The sequence below is a fragment of the Brachyhypopomus gauderio genome, chromosome 7 (assembly GCF_052324685.1).
Source record: "Brachyhypopomus gauderio isolate BG-103 chromosome 7, BGAUD_0.2, whole genome shotgun sequence".
Classification (NCBI taxonomy): domain Eukaryota; kingdom Metazoa; phylum Chordata; class Actinopteri; order Gymnotiformes; family Hypopomidae; genus Brachyhypopomus; species Brachyhypopomus gauderio.
This window is the reverse complement of record NC_135217.1, coordinates 26,527,100-26,542,775: the sequence shown is the minus strand read 5'-3', so window position 1 is coordinate 26,542,775 and position 15,676 is coordinate 26,527,100. Positions and strand designations below refer to the sequence as shown.

The 15,676-nt window shown below is 45.1% G+C and overlaps 1 protein-coding gene across 1 annotated transcript; it reads left to right on the top strand.

Moving 5' to 3' along the window:
- Nucleotides 1-684: 684 nt before the first annotated feature.
- On the top strand, nt 685-5,055 carry xkr9 (XK, Kell blood group complex subunit-related family, member 9). The gene is made up of 4 exons (XM_077012875.1): nt 685-1,068; nt 1,517-1,958; nt 2,237-2,430; nt 2,609-5,055. The coding sequence occupies exons 2-4, from the start codon at nt 1,663-1,665 to the stop codon at nt 3,238-3,240; spliced, it is 1,122 nt and encodes a 373-aa protein (XP_076868990.1). The 5' UTR covers nt 685-1,068; nt 1,517-1,662; the 3' UTR covers nt 3,241-5,055.
- Nucleotides 5,056-15,676: the final 10,621 nt, after the last annotated feature.

Genomic DNA, 15,676 nt, shown 5'->3' with positions numbered 1-15,676 from the left:
CAATCCGACATATGTAACTGAAACGGTATTATTATGTGAGATGTAGACAGCACCAGTGTCTCCTAGAAGGATCGCTCACTCTCTGCCCGCTTTGCATGGGTTTATTCTCAAACTCTTTGCTGACTTATACTGGTTTATTTGATTTCCTTCCATTCTAAAACACACACACACACACACACACACACACACACACACACATCTGAAGGAACCGCACACGTCAGAGTCTTTGCACTACTGCTGAACTTTACTCTGTAATCTTTAGCGTTCCATTACTATCAACACCTTTGATAGTTCTGATTCATCTTGATTAGCAAAATGAGCAGTGTAAAGAATATCTTAAAATGTTGTTTTTAAAATGTCACGTGAATGTTTGAATGACTTCTGACGACTCTCAGTGGAATCACGACTCTGTGTCCTGATCAGACCACCAAGCCTGACCCAAGACACTGGTGTGATGTTTGAGCAATGATAGAAAAACCACACCACAGTGGTTAGATAAGATAAACGTTAGATCATTTCAGTGTTGCGTCACTACGGTTACCTCTCATATGTGGCAGTTCGGCATTTGTGCTACTGGAATGCCGTTGAAGTGAAGCACGCGCGGATCAGCACACGCGGATCAGCACAGGGCCGAGTACGGCGGCCGGCAGGGCGGGTGTCAGGTGGAGCGTTTGAGGAAGCGGGCTCCTGATATGTGATCATTCTTACTTCCTTAAATCAGAGCAAGAATGAATGAAAATGCTCCACGCAACGTGTCCTGCTACTTCTCCTTCTTCTCCTGATCATCCTACGTTTAATGAGAAGCTGTGGATAGCTGTGGAAATGTCTGATACTTTACGGGCTAACCTGTTCCTTATTTCTCACAGCGTGCGTGGAGGTGGAGGGAAGCCTCTCGAGTGTGTGTAGGTGTGACCGAGCGCTCATGACGTCCTGTGGAGATTAAGACAGGGAAGGGAGTGACAGTCAGCTGAGTTCTGAGAAAGAGACACAGGTTCTCACACATAAGCACTGAAACTCCACGCACTGCAGATGAGGATCTCACTTCTGACTGGATCTCAGTGGGACCAGGTAAGACACCTCCGGTGCTCTGTAGATGGTTCAGATCCCCAGAAATCCTTCTGAAAGATGATCACACATAAATGAGTTTAGATTAGATTTTTACATTGATTGTACATCGATTAGTAATTGTACTAATGTCAGGTTGCAGTGTGAGAAAGGTCCTTACAGTGAACTGAAAAAGTAATAGAGGTCCTTTCTCCCTTACTAACTCACGACATTCATAACTGCTCTAAAACATTTAGCCTCATTTATGATATACACTCAACTTTGGACTGTATGGTTACTGATTGCTAATTCCTGATATTTATATGCATAACCAGCATAACCTTTACTGCTGGCGCAAAGACGTCTTAGACACGAGCGTGTAGTCACAGCACACGGTCCCAGACGAAGTGTCACAGGGATCCATTTTAAACCTGTGTAATCTAAATGGCGTTCTGGTGTGGCCTCTGTTTAGGTGTGCTCCATGGATTTGGGGCTGAACTGCTGAAAATAGCCACCCACTCCAGGACAGCCACTGAGGATACGCACTAGGACATGGAAATTCACACACACCTGGCTTCTCTTCACTCCAGTCGTCTCTGCTGATACTCCTCACCCACCATGACTACTGGTTGCAGGTTTACTCGTTTCCGATGGGTCTGCACTGTTCTCGGACTGCTGTTTTCTGTGGCGGACATCGCCTCAGACCTGCTGCTGTGTGTGCAGTACTTCCTGGCCGGCTATGGCACTTGGTTCGCACTGACACTCTTGTTTATCCTCACCGGATCTCTGTGCTGTCAAACCTTCAGCTATGTGTGGTATATGGACGACTCAGACTCCAACAACAGGGACCTGACATGCAGGTGCAAAATCCGTTTGGTGCTGGTACACCTGCTGCAGATGGGCTTCTTTAAAAGGTACGACACAAGACGGCCGTTCCTGCTGCTGCGCTAGATGGTACAGTTCCTCATATAGATGAACGCACGAGCTCAGATGTGGGACTCTTTGTTTTCCACCACGACGGGTTTGCATTCTCTTGCATGCGTGCTGTTTGTTGATAAAGACGTTGAATGGGAGGAATGGCTTCCTCATCACATTCACAGACTAGATAAGGTTATTAGGAGAGAGAGATGAGGGCAGAGAGAGATGAGGGGAGAGAGAGAGAGACCTAACGTGACCCTGACTCCTTGTTTAGGTACTATGAGTTGCTGAAGAAGAGTTTTAGGACCGTTTGGCAGAACGAGTCATCACAGAACCAGACAGAGCTCTTTGGCTTGGCCACTGATCTGAGCATGCTCCGTCTGTTCGAGACCTTTCTGGAGAGTGTCCCTCAGCTTCTTCTGCAGCTCTATATCATGTTAGAGCACCAGCACCGCTCTACTCTACAATGTGAGTAATCCCACAGCCCCACTGGTCTAAAGGGCACCGTGTGTTCACTGCCATGTCCTGTTCACTGCCATTTCTGGGATACATTAGGGCTGGAACCGGCAGTGACAGAATTGTAAACAATACGTCATTATGCTCGTTAATCATAAGAGAACACACTAAGGCAATATTTGTTTTCTAGATATCAGCATGGTCGTCTCCTTCCTCAACATCGCCTGGACCACGGTGGATTTCTGGCGCTGTTTCCGCAGATCCCTCCCTGGGATCAGCGAGATTCCTGGCGGGATTCCCACAATCGTGTACCTGCTCTACAAGATCCTGACCATTTCTGCGCGGATCCTGAGTCTCAGCCTGCTCATCCTGCTCAGTCCCTTCAGCGTTGTGGCGTTCGCCTTCATCTGGTTGGTGGGATTTGTCTGGGCCCACGTGGTGAAGACCTCCTTCTGCACCTCCCGTCACCTGGAGGAGGTCTATCGAGCCGTTATTGGCTTCATTCTCATTTTCACCTTCTTCAATGTGAAAGGACAAGGCACGAAGAGAGTGATGAGTGTGTATTACGTCCTCACCACCCTGCAGAACCTCTCTGCCCCCATCCTCCTCTTCCTCTTCAAGCCCTGTGAGGAGCAAACAGACTTCTTTTTGCCCATGACTGCTGTCATATTAATTGCCAACACTCTAGGCCTGCAACTTCTTATTCTGTATTACGGCCTCTTGCACCCACAAAAGACCAGAGTGCCGGACGAGGTGGACGGGCCGAGACCCACGACTGAGGTCAACACAACAAAACGACGCGAAGACTTTCTACGTGTCTAAAAGTTCCTTTTCTTGTTTATGGACGTAAATGTGCAGATGATGCAGAGTGATGAGGTTAATTATGCAGAGTGATGAGGTAAGTGATGCATAGTGATAAGATAAATATCAAATTCATCAAAATGATGAGAATGCAAGATGGTTTGATGGTCTGATGGTCTGATCAGATTTTTGTAGCATCATATCACTCATGCTCATTTGTTGATTCCCACTCTCTCGACCGTCCTGATTATGAGTGGAAGAAATACCAAAACATCAAACATTATTATGGTCTAACGTGGCATTGCGTAACACATATTTGATGTGTTGTTAGTAAACAAGGCTTTTTTATTTATTTATTTAAACCATGTTAAATATTGATAGGATCCATGACACTGAGATTTTGAAATCATCTGAAGAGCTGGTGTTTTCAGACATGTTTACATGGTCGTGTTTGAGCTCTGGCGTGTCAATGAGAAAATGGTGAACTGAAATGCTTCTTAGTAACCTAACTAGTATTTCGAGTTTTGACTGACGTGATTTCTAGGGCAACCAGATGATTATTTATAATGTACTACACAAATAAACATATGTATACCAGTGTGGATACTGTAATATTGACTAAGCTTAAAATCCAACTCATTCAACTAACTAAATGTTTTGGGTCCTTGTTCAAAACATTAATAGCATATTTATGTTATATTAATAGCATATTATCATGTTTGTGTAATTACATGACAATGTTTACAAGCTTTATCAGTATTAAAATTATTAGTATGATTACCAATCAATTATGTTTTAATGTCTGATTTTAAATTGTAGATAGAGCACTGCCTATTTTTATCATATAACACACAGACATACCAGCAGGTGGCACTATTGTTTAAAATCTGAAATTACCTTCATTGAGGGATTATTTTCTCAAAAGCTTGCTGAATTTGATGCTGGTTTCTCAATAAGATTAATAGAGCGAAAAAAGAAGAATCAGAATGATCAGTATAAGCTTGTCCAGGGTAACCCGTGTCCTTAATCATAATTCACCAGCGTCTCTGCAGTCTCATTAACAGTGACAGTAACACGTCCAGCTGTGTGTGTGCTTGGAAAAAATGACTGTAGCACCGCATGAACTTTGCGTGAGCTGATGTTCAGATTCAGATGAGAGGACGATAATATCACCACAGGTTCTGTGAATGATGTCAATGACGCTTTGTGTGTAGGAAAACAGAGATTCAGAAGAGCAGAGGGTTGATTACTACGTTTGTCCAAAGCAAAAGGAACCCACAGAATCTCCTTTAAGTACTTTAACATATCTCCCCGTGTGAGGCTGACCCCCGTGTGAGGCTGACCCCTGTGTGAGGCTGACCCCCGTGTGAGGCTGACCCCTGTCTCCTGCTCAGGATCACCTCAGCCCTCCAATCTTCTGAAATGGCTCGTTTTTGATCTGAGCGTGTGGATGTGTTGCATAAATATGCATAAATATGCATGAATCAATCTGCAAATATATGCAGACATTACGTAAGGCTTAAGCTTGTATGTCTGAGCTGTGACGAACAAATAAACCTTTGAACCTAATAAAACTGCACTGTACATCTACTCAGTCCATAAGAGCAACAGGTCTCTGTGCACTAGACACAGGTCTGTGTGCTGAAGATATAGGCCTCTGCTCTAGATACAGGTATGTGTGCTGTAGACACATGCCTGTGCTGTAATCAGGTTTGTGTCCTGTTGACAGGTCTGTGTGCTCTAGATACACGTGTGTGTACTGTAGATACAAATCTGTGTGCTGTAGTCAGGTTTGTGTACTGTACATACAGATGTGTGCACTAATGTTTTGCCCAATAAACCAACAAATAAATCAATAAAGGATGTTTTTGTAGACCAAGTTCAGTACTGAACTCTTGGGAGGAAATTGCATATTGTATGAAAATACATCATGAGAAGGACAACGTGTACTAGTGGGATGGATGTGGTCCAGAAAAGCAGATATCATTTACTGGCCAGATTCAGTATAGGACATTGGAATCTGGAAATATCTTTCTTATTAAAGAAAAAAGACATTCTGAAAGCACACTTGACCCTGATAATGTGAGGATTCAGAGAGCACGATTTCCAGAGAGTCTGGGATATCAAACCTGGTGCTTGTTTCAGAGCTAATTTAAAGATAACAAACCATTGTAATTCTGTTTTGACTACCAAAAAAAATATTGTGCGAGCCAGCAAAGACAGGAAACAGAGAGAGTGAGAGAGGGAGAGAGAGAGAGATTCACAGTGCTTCCTTGTGGCTGTGTCTAGCGTTGCCCGGGACGGGCAGTGAGCTCACCTGTCAGCCATGCAGACAGACCACAGATTCCTTCAACAGTAGTTCTTCTACAAATAAACACCCACAGCTGTCAGCAGACAACTCCACCTTCCCCACCATCATTTCCTCCTTTAGTGTACATGAGCTCTCAAACTCTCATTGGCTCTTTTTCTCCATTTTACTCACTCAGAAAGAAGATCAAACAAATTTGTCAAGAGCTCGGAGTGAGACAACAGTGCTGGTGTGTGTAGTGGAGTGAGACGACAGTGCTGGTGTGTGTAGTGGAGTGACACGACAGTGCTGGTGTGTGTAGTGGAGTGAGACGACAGTGTTGGTGTGTGTAGTGGAGTGAGACGACAGTGCAGGTGTGTGTAGTGGAGTGAGACGACAGTGCTGGTGTGTGTAGTGGAGTAAGACGACAGTGTTGGTGTGTGTAGTGGAGTGAGACGACAGTGCTGGTGTGTTTAGTGGAGTGAGACGACAGTGTTGGTGTGTGTAGTGGAGTGAGACGACAGTGCTGGTGTGTGTAGTGGAGTGAGACGACAGTGCTGGTGTGTGTAGTGGAGTGAGACAACAGTGTTGGTGTGTGTAGTGGAGTGAGACGACAGTGCTGGTGTGTGTAGTGGAGTAAGACGGTGTGTAGTGGAGTAAGACGACAGTGTTGGTGTGTGTAGTGGAGTGAGACGACAGTGCTGGTGTGTGTAGTGGAGTGAGACGACGAGTGCTGGTGTGTGTAGTGGAGTGAGACGACGAGTGCAGGTGTGTGTTGTGGAGTGAGACGACGAGTGCAGGTGTGTGTAGTGGAGTGACACGACGAGTGCAGGTGTGTGTAGTGGAGTGAGACGACAGTGCTGGTGTGTGTTGTGGAGTGAGACGACGAGTGCTGGTGTGTCTTGGTGTGTCTAAACTCATTTGTTCACATCTAGCACCCTTGAGGCACACACTTTTTCTTCCCTACACCCAGCTGGAGAAGTCTGTACACCGGGGTGTTTCTGGGTGTATTGTTCAGTTCTGGTCTGCTCTGCTCTGTTCTGGTCCGGTCTGGTCCAGATCTTCATTACGCAGAGGAAATAAAAATTAAATTCCTTCATAATGGAAGGTCCAGTACAGATGGGTATTTATGAGACTTCAGTCCAGTAATGCAGTAAAAAATGCTTTTTATTGGCAATAGATGATGTGTGGTTACCGTGTGGGATTCCTCTGCCTCCTGTTTGATAGACCTCAAATGCCTTTGGTTCTCCCACCCTTCTCTCTCTCTCTCTCTCTCTCTCTCTCTCTCTCTCTCTCTCTCTCTCTCTCTCTCTCTCCATCTCTGTTGTTTTTCATGCCAACCTGTCAGATGTTACTTCAGTCTTGAATCTGCAGACACGTTTCAGCTATTTTACAAATTCTCAGCATTCTCCTCACGTTTCTCTAAAGCCCAGCAGCACTGATCCCATCGGAGATTAATCAGACCTTCACTGGGACAGCAGAAACACTCAAAATGAAAACTTTTGAGCTTCTACAAATACAAAGTTTTGAATACATTTTTACATTTTTCATTCACAAAGCAGAAAAGATTCACAAAATTCCAGCATATCGAATAATCAACTAGTCAATCTCAGGTGCTGAATCACTGCCCTGGACCCTCACACACTTCCCTTCTAGTACCTTCTTTTCTAGTTCATGTGCTTAAGTATGAATGACTGTATGCTATATGTGAAGGATATCTTTTCATAGGGCTACAAGTGACAACTTGTCAGAGTGGGGGTGTTGAAGGGGCAACAGTCAGAGTGGGGTGTGTTGAAGGGGCAACAGTCAGAGTGGGGGTGTTGAAGGGGCAACAGTCAGAACGGGGTGTGTTGAAGGGGTAACAGAGTGGGTGTGTTGAAGGGGCAACAGTCAGATTGGGGTGTGTTGAGGGGGCAACAGTCAGAGTGGGTGTGTTGAAGGGGCAACAGTCAGATTGGGGTGTGTTGAGGGGGTAACAGTCAGAGTGGGTGTGTTGAAGGGGCAACAGTCAGATTGGGGTGTGTTGAGGGGGTAACAGTCAGAGAGGGGGGGTGTTGAAGGGGCAACAGTCAGAGTGGGGTGTGTTGAAGGGGCAACAGTCAGAGTGGGTGTGTTGAAGGGGCAACAGTCAGATTGGGGTGTGTTGAGGGGGTAACAGTCAGAGAGGGGGGTGTTGAAGGGGCAACAGTCAGAATGGGGTGTGTTGAGGGGGTAACAGTCAGAGTGGGTGTGTTGAAGGGGCAACAGTCAGATTGGGGTGTGTTGAGGGGGTAACAGTCAGAGAGGGGGGTGTTGAAGGGGCAACAGTCAGAGTGGGGTGTGTTGAAGGGGCAACAGTCAGAGTGGGGTGGTGAGGGGGTAACAGTCAGAGTGGGGTGGTGAGGGGGTAACAGTCAGAGTGGGGGGTGTTGAAGGGGCAACAGTCAGAGAGGGGTGGTGTTGAAGGGAAGGGTAGTGATTTGCTCATGGGGGCCAATACCAGCTAGTCAGCTTTTTGTTTTGTCTGGGCTGAAACAACCATAGCAGCCCCAGCAGACCACAGCATATCTCAGTCCCCCCCTCATCCCTCTCGTCCCCCAGGTCCGTCTCTGACCGCCATCCCTGTGTCCTGGGGAGCAAACGGAGCACCCCAGTGAAACTCACGCCACAATTTGTACAGACACAATAAACGCAGAGAAGCAGTCTTTACCATGGCTGTTTTACATTAGCGCTTCAAAGTCTGTCTAAAGCCTGATTAATGTGGGTTTGGGAAGCTGCATGTCTTTAATTATGATGACTCGTGGCAGGCAAAACACAGATACATTAGTAGCAAGAGCAGTCAGTAAAAGTCCAAGTGGCCCCTGTCTGACAGCTGAATGCTTTGCCTCATGCCTGGAGAATTCTCCGGAATGGGGAGGTTAAACGAACCTTCAGTGTGGTACACGCGAGCGCCAAGGGCTCTTTAATCATAGCGCAAACGCTAAAACATTAGCCGCGGCAATGACAGATTGGCCATGGAGGAAACTTTAATTAAGTCAGTTTGTTTCCGATCACGGAGTGGCACAGTTTTCCTTCAGGACATTCTCTAAATACAGCACACAGGCACTTGACAGGGATCGGCTAACCCATATCTACAGTGATGGCCTGCAAGCAGTCATAGCAGCAGAAGACCACCGGGTGGTGCTGTACATGTGTTTACAGCCACTCCCACTGCCCTGACTGTGTAAACTCTACTTGTTAGAATCAATGAGAGCATATAACACCCTTAAGTTAGTATTATATGGCTAATGTTCATGAATGTGTGGTATACACAGATGTGTTCTGCACATAAACACACACACACACACACACACACACACACACACACACATATGAATACACTCGTCTTCTTCAAATGTCTAACATTTGTATAACAAAGCAGGAGTAGTGGATGATGTAGCTCTGCCCTATTACACAGGTACACACACTGGAAAATCATTTCTAATAGGGGATTAAATGAGAATGACCCCCTCTGGCAGCGAAATTGTCAAACCAAAAATAAAAATGAATGAGTTTCTAAGTAGGTTTATTTTTGCAGGGCATTGGTTGGGAATGATGAAGTTCTAACTACAGTTCTCATAAATGATTACATGTCTTTAGCTTTGGTCCAAGGGCCAAGCTAAACTATTAATGTATTGTTTCAGGTTAATTCTGTTTTTAGATCATGGCCTAATTAATCTCAAATGTGAACAATGTGCACGTCAACAAACTCATTTAAACAAATCATGAAAAATGATGGAATAAGAGCAGAGAATAGTGAAGCAGCTGGCAGAGTAGAGTCCTGCACCGGGTCGGGTACCCGCGGGTACCCACGGGTACGGGCAAATAGATGCTGAAACGGGTGGGTTTTACACATACCGAAATTTTACGGGTGGGTATGCGGGCGGGTAAGTTAAAATACGGGTGGGTATGCGGGCGGGTAAGTTAAATAAGTGGTCATTTTTAGTAGGCTTTTATTTGCTACGTAATGAACATAGTGTTACATTTTGCCTGATTAGTGCCTCCCGATGGTGGTGGCGAAGCTCAGGGGAGCTTACTTATACCGTAGCTCCGTTGGCCAGAGCGGGCTGAACTTTACTCTTCACCCGTTCTGGGGTAATACCCAAACTTCGGTTCTTTTCCAGCGGAAACATGAGCAGAGGCTGGTTATAACGCAGTACCGGGCATTTATTGTAGTTTGCTTCTTGGTTACAAAGCAAATGGGTGGCCGTGCTAGAACAAGGAAAAATGACGGGAAAGAACTTGGCGTTTAGGATTTGTGATCCAAGAGCGCAGAACGCAGCTCAAACCTGGGACTGTGGACGATATAGGCCTACTGTTCCTGCGCAGTAACCTAGGATAGATTTGTGAACCTATGCGATTTTATTTAGTTGTTATACTGGCATTTGTTCCCTCTCGTTTTGCAGTTGCTAATTTTATATTTTATATTTTATTTTGTGTTGTACTGACGTTTTTTCAGAGGCGCATTGAAAAATAAAGTGCTCTATAGGAATACTTTCGATTTGTGTGATTTTTCACGGGCACGGGTGGGTAACGGGTAGAATATTAACGGGTCCGGGCGGGTAGGCTACGGATTTAACTTTGAAATAGCCACGGGTTCGCGGGCGGGTGGGTGCTGTACTCTGCAGATATGGGTGGGTACGGGTCTCAAAAATCGGACCCGTGCAGGACTCTAGAGCAGAGTGGATCTGTGTAGTGTGGATCTGTGTAGTGTGGATCTGTGCAGTGTGGATCTGTGCAGTATGGATCTGTGCAGTGTGGCTCTGTGCAGTGTGGATCTGTGCAGTGTGGATCTGTGCAGTGTGGATCTGTGTAGTGTGGATCTGTGTAGTGTGGATCTGAGCAGTATGGATCTGTGTAGTGTGGATCTGTGCAGTATGGATCTGTGTAGAGTGGATCTGTGCAGTGTGGATCTGTGCAGTGTGGATCTGTGTAGTGTGGATCTGTGCAGTATGGATCTGTGTAGTGTGGATCTGTGCAGTATGGATCTGTGTAGAGTGGATCAATCAATCAATCAATCAATCAATCAAATTTTATTTATATAGCGCTTTTTACAACAGTTGTTGTCACAAAGCAGCTTTACAAGTGCCGAGTCCTAGCCCCCAGTGAACAAGCCAAAGGCGACAGTGGCAAGGAAAAACTCCCTAGTTTTTTGCATGAGGAAGAAACCTTGAGAGGAACCAAGACTCAGGGGGGGAACCCATCCTCCTCTGGCCGACACCGGTCACCATGACAACAACAACAATATAGACAGAATGTAGACAGAATGTAAAAGATGCAATAATGTCAATTTAGACCGAAAAATATGTAATAATGTCCATCATGGTGTAGGCATCCGGTTAGGCAGGAGGTGGCCGGCCAGGATGGATCGCTTGTCTCTCCTCATCTCATTATTCCTCAAGCAGGCGGGCAGCCATGTGGAGAAATGAAACAGGGAAAATTAGCTCTGTATGAGGACATATACAGGACAGGTAAAATTATAAACATTTCTGGAGTGTGGCAGCAACTCCGGCACTAAGTTAAATTATTACAGCCTAGCTAAAAAAAAGGCAGAACCAGAAGGTAACATAGGCTTGGCGGCATTCTGAGACAATGGCATCCGTCCACTGCACTGTCAACAAACTTGAGTGACCACGAGCAGTGACAGGATGACAGCACCAGCACCCCAGTCTACCATAAAACCCTTCGTCTATGAACCCCTGGATCTGTACCTTTATCTAAGGGGGATATTAATTATCAAACGTTAGACTAAATAAGTGGGTTTTCAACCTAGATTTAAAGATTGTGACTGTGTCAGAGTCCCGGACACATTTAGGAAGATTATTCCAAAGCTGGGGGGCCTTATAAGAAAAGGCTCTTCCCCCTGCTGTTACCTTGTTAATTTGTGGAACTAATAACAGACCAGCACCCTGTGATCTTAGTTGACGTGGGGGTTCATAGTAGGAAATAAGTTCCTGGAGGTATTCAGGAGCAAGCCCGTGTAGTGCTTTATATGCTAATAATAGAATTTTAAAATCAATACGAAATTTAACTGGGAGCCAATGCAGGGCTGATAGGACTGGTCTAATATGCTGAAATTTTCTAGTTCTGGTCAGAACTCTAGCTGCGGCATTTTGAACTACTTGAAGTTTATTTAGATTCCTATTTGAACATCCTGACAGTAGTGAATTGCAGTAGTCTAGTCTAGAGCTAACAAAGGCGTGCACCAATTTTTCTGCATCATCCTGTGATAATGCATTTCTTAATTTGGCAATGTTGCGGAGATGTAGAAAAGCTATCCTAGTAGTATTATCTATATATTTATCAAATGATAGGTCGGAGTCGAGTATGACGCCTAGGTTTTTGGCTACTGTGCCAGGTGTAATGGGATAGTCTGCAAGATTAAGCATTAAATTTGGAATTTTCTGTCTTGCGGCCTTAGGGCCCACATGGAGAACTTCTGTTTTGTCCTCATTTAATTGTAGGAAGTTTAGAGACATCCAGCATTTAATATCTCTTACACAGGCCTCAATTTTTCCTAAACTGAGTTTGTCATCGGGTTTGGCTGATATGTAAAGTTGAGTGTCATCCGCATAGCAGTGAAAATTGACACCATGTTTGTTTATAACTGTGCCCAATGGTAGCATATATAATGTAAATAATAGTGGTCCTAAGATGGAGCCTTGCGGGACCCCATATTTAACCATTGTACGTTTGGATGAAATATTATTGAGCTCTACAAACTGATAGCGATTTGTTAAGTAAGACTGAAACCATGAAAGGGCTGTGCCTGAGACTCCAACCCAGCGTTCTAACCTTTCTAGCAAGATCCTATGATCAATTGTGTCGAAAGCTGCACTAAGATCAAGAAGCACTAACAGTGATACATAGCCTTGATCTGATGCAAGGAGGAGATCATTTGTTACTTTAACTAATGCTGTTTCAGTACTGTGATGGGGCCTAAAACCAGATTGGAACTTTTCAAATGTGTTATTCCTATGCAGATATAGGCATAATTGCTGGGCAACAGCTTTTTCTATGATCTTAGATATAAATGATGTGTTTGAAATGGGTCTATAATTAGATAGCACAGTCGGATCAAGATTTGGTTTCTTGATCAGAGGTTTGATAATTGCTAATTTACATGATTTGGGCATGTGACCTATTGTAATGGATGAGTTAACTATAGTTAGAAGAGGTTCAGTTACAGCTGGTAATACCTCTTTTAATAACTTTGAGGGAACTGAGCAGTGTGGATCTGTGCAGTGTGGATCTGTACAGTGTGGATGTGTGCAGTGTGGATGTGTGCAGTATGGATGTGTGCAGTGTGGATGTGTGCAGTATGGATCTGTGCAGTGTGGATGTGTGCAGTGTGGATGTGTGCAGTGTGGATCTGTACAGTATGGATGTGTGTAGTGTGGATGTGTGCAGTATGGATGTATGCAGTGTGGATCTGTGCAGTGTGGATGTGTGCAGTGTGGATGTGTGCAGTGTGAATCTGTGCAGCGGCCCACAGGGCAGCAACAGCACCAGCACGACAATGCCCATGGAGACCCAGTTTGAAAACAACGTTCATGTGAGATTTTTTATAGTGCTCTTCATAATTACGTGGCTGTCAGACACTATACTTTGGACACACTGACTACAGTTCAGGAAGGCGCTGCTCCTGTGACCCTGGAGCTAAGGTCACTGTTAGGGACAGTGGTAATGAGACCTGGATGAGTGTGTGGGTCAGAGGCTTCAGTCCGAATATAAAATCATGTTTAAGGTCATTGCACAGTAAGATCTATAGTTCGTCAGGTTCATCTATGTTCTAACAAGCTCTTTCCTCATCAGCTTCCTCTGGATTGAACACAAACCAGTCTCAGTTCCACAACTTCAGAAGTAAAACCACCTTCAGATGAAACTTCATTGGTTACTTTCGTATGTCACACCAGGACAAAGCTACTGGGGTTGGCCATTGTAAGCACACGTGGCCATCACCCCAGTCTATATTCTCCTGATAGGTCTTTTCTTTTGGCCTCTTCTTCCGAGCACACAGATGGAGAACAGAAGCCTTGTTTTTGCTGGGCTCACTCGTGTAGTGTGGAGGGGAGATCAATGATTGGGCCACGTGTGTTTGTTTATACAGGTCTCCGGTCCAGAGGAGCAGAGAGGGTTTGAGGCACACGGCACTGTGCACTGGAACAGCAGCACAATCAGGACTGAAACAAGACCAGGAATTATGAATGAGGAAAGGGCAAGAGACAGGCAGAGAAAGAGGAAGGAGTGGGAGAGAAAAGGAGAAGTTAAAAGAAAAGAGAAAGAAGAGACAGAGGAAGAGAGAGAGAGAGAGAGAGAGAGAGAGAGAGAGAGAGAGAAGGAGCAAGAGAGGCAGAGAGAGAGAGAGAGAGAGAGAGAGAGAGAGAGAGAGAGAGAGAGAGAGAGAGAGAGAGAGAGCAGTGTGGTTCTCACCCTGTTCTGATTAACTGGGACGTGGAGGTCTTTATGCTTGTGTTCTGACATCATAGCCCCATTTCCTTTCCATAGCACTTGGAAGCCATCAGACATTTTTGTTTGGAATGTAAAATCTAGTCATGAGATTAATCACTGATTTCCAGGTGTGATGAATACTGGGTGCTGTATACTGGGTGATGAATACTGGGTGCTGTATACTGGGTGATGAATACTGGGTGATGAATACTGGGTGTTGTATACTGGGTGATGAATGCTGGGTGCTGTATACTGGGTGATGAATACTGGGTGATGAATACTGGGTGCTGTATACTGGGTGATGAATGCTGGGTGCTGTATACTGGGTGATGAATACTGGGTGCTGTATACTGGGTGCTGTATACTGGGTGATGAATGCTGGGTGATGAATACTGGGTGATGAATACTGGGTGATGAATACTGGGTGCTGTATACTGGGTGATGTATACTGGGTGCTGTATACTGGGTGATGAATACTGGGTGATGAATACTGGGTGATGAATATGGGGTGATGAATACTGGGTGCTGTATACTGGGTGCTGTATACTGGGTGCTGTATACTGGGTGATGAATACTGGGTGATGAATACTGGGTGGTGTATACTGGGTGATGAATACTGGGTGCTGTATACTGGGTGATGAATACTGGGTGATGAATACTGGGTGATGTATACTGGGTGATGAATACTGGGTGATGAATATGGGGTGATGAATACTGGGTGATGAATACTGGGTGCTGTATACTGGGTGATGAATATGGGGTGATGAATATGGGGTGATGAATACTGGGTGATGAATACTGGGTGCTGTATACTGGGTGATGAATATGGGGTGATGAATATGGGGTGATGAATACTGGGTGCTGTATACTGGGTGATGAATACTGGGTGATAAATACTGGGTGCTGTATACTGGGTGATGAATATGGGGTGATGAATACTGGGTGCTGTATACTGGGTGATGAATACTGGGTGATGAATACTGGGTGGTGTATACTGGGTGATGAATACTGGGTGCTGTATACTGGGTGATGAATACTGGGTGCTGTATACTGGGTGATGAATACTGGGTGCTGTATACTGGGTGATGAATACTGGGTGATGAATACTGGGTGATGAATATGGGGTGATGAATATGGGGTGATGAATACTGGGTGATGAATACTGGGTGCTGTATACTGGGTGATGAATATGGGGTGATGAATACTGGGTGATGAATACTGGGTGCTGTATACTGGGTGATGAATATGGGGTGATGAATATGGGGTGATGAATACTGGGTGCTGTATACTGGGTGATGAATACTGGGTGATGAACACCGGGTGATGAATACTGGGTGATGAACACCGAGTGCCACTCCTGTCAGCTAAGAACAGGAAACTGAGGCTACAATTCGCACAGGCTCACGAAAATCGGACAATAGAAGATTGGAAAAACGTTGCCTGGTCTGATGAGTCTCGATTTCTACTGTGACATTTGGATGTTAGGGTCAGAATTTGGCGTCAACAACATGAAAGCATGGATCCATCCTGCCTTGTATCAATGGTTCAGGCTGGTGGTGGTGGTGCAATGGTGTGGGGACTAATTTCTTGGCACTGGGCCCGTTTGTACCAATTGAGCATCGTGTCAAAGCCACAGCCTACCTGAGTATTGTTCCTGACCATATCCATGCCTTTATGACCAAAGTGTACCCATCTTCTGAT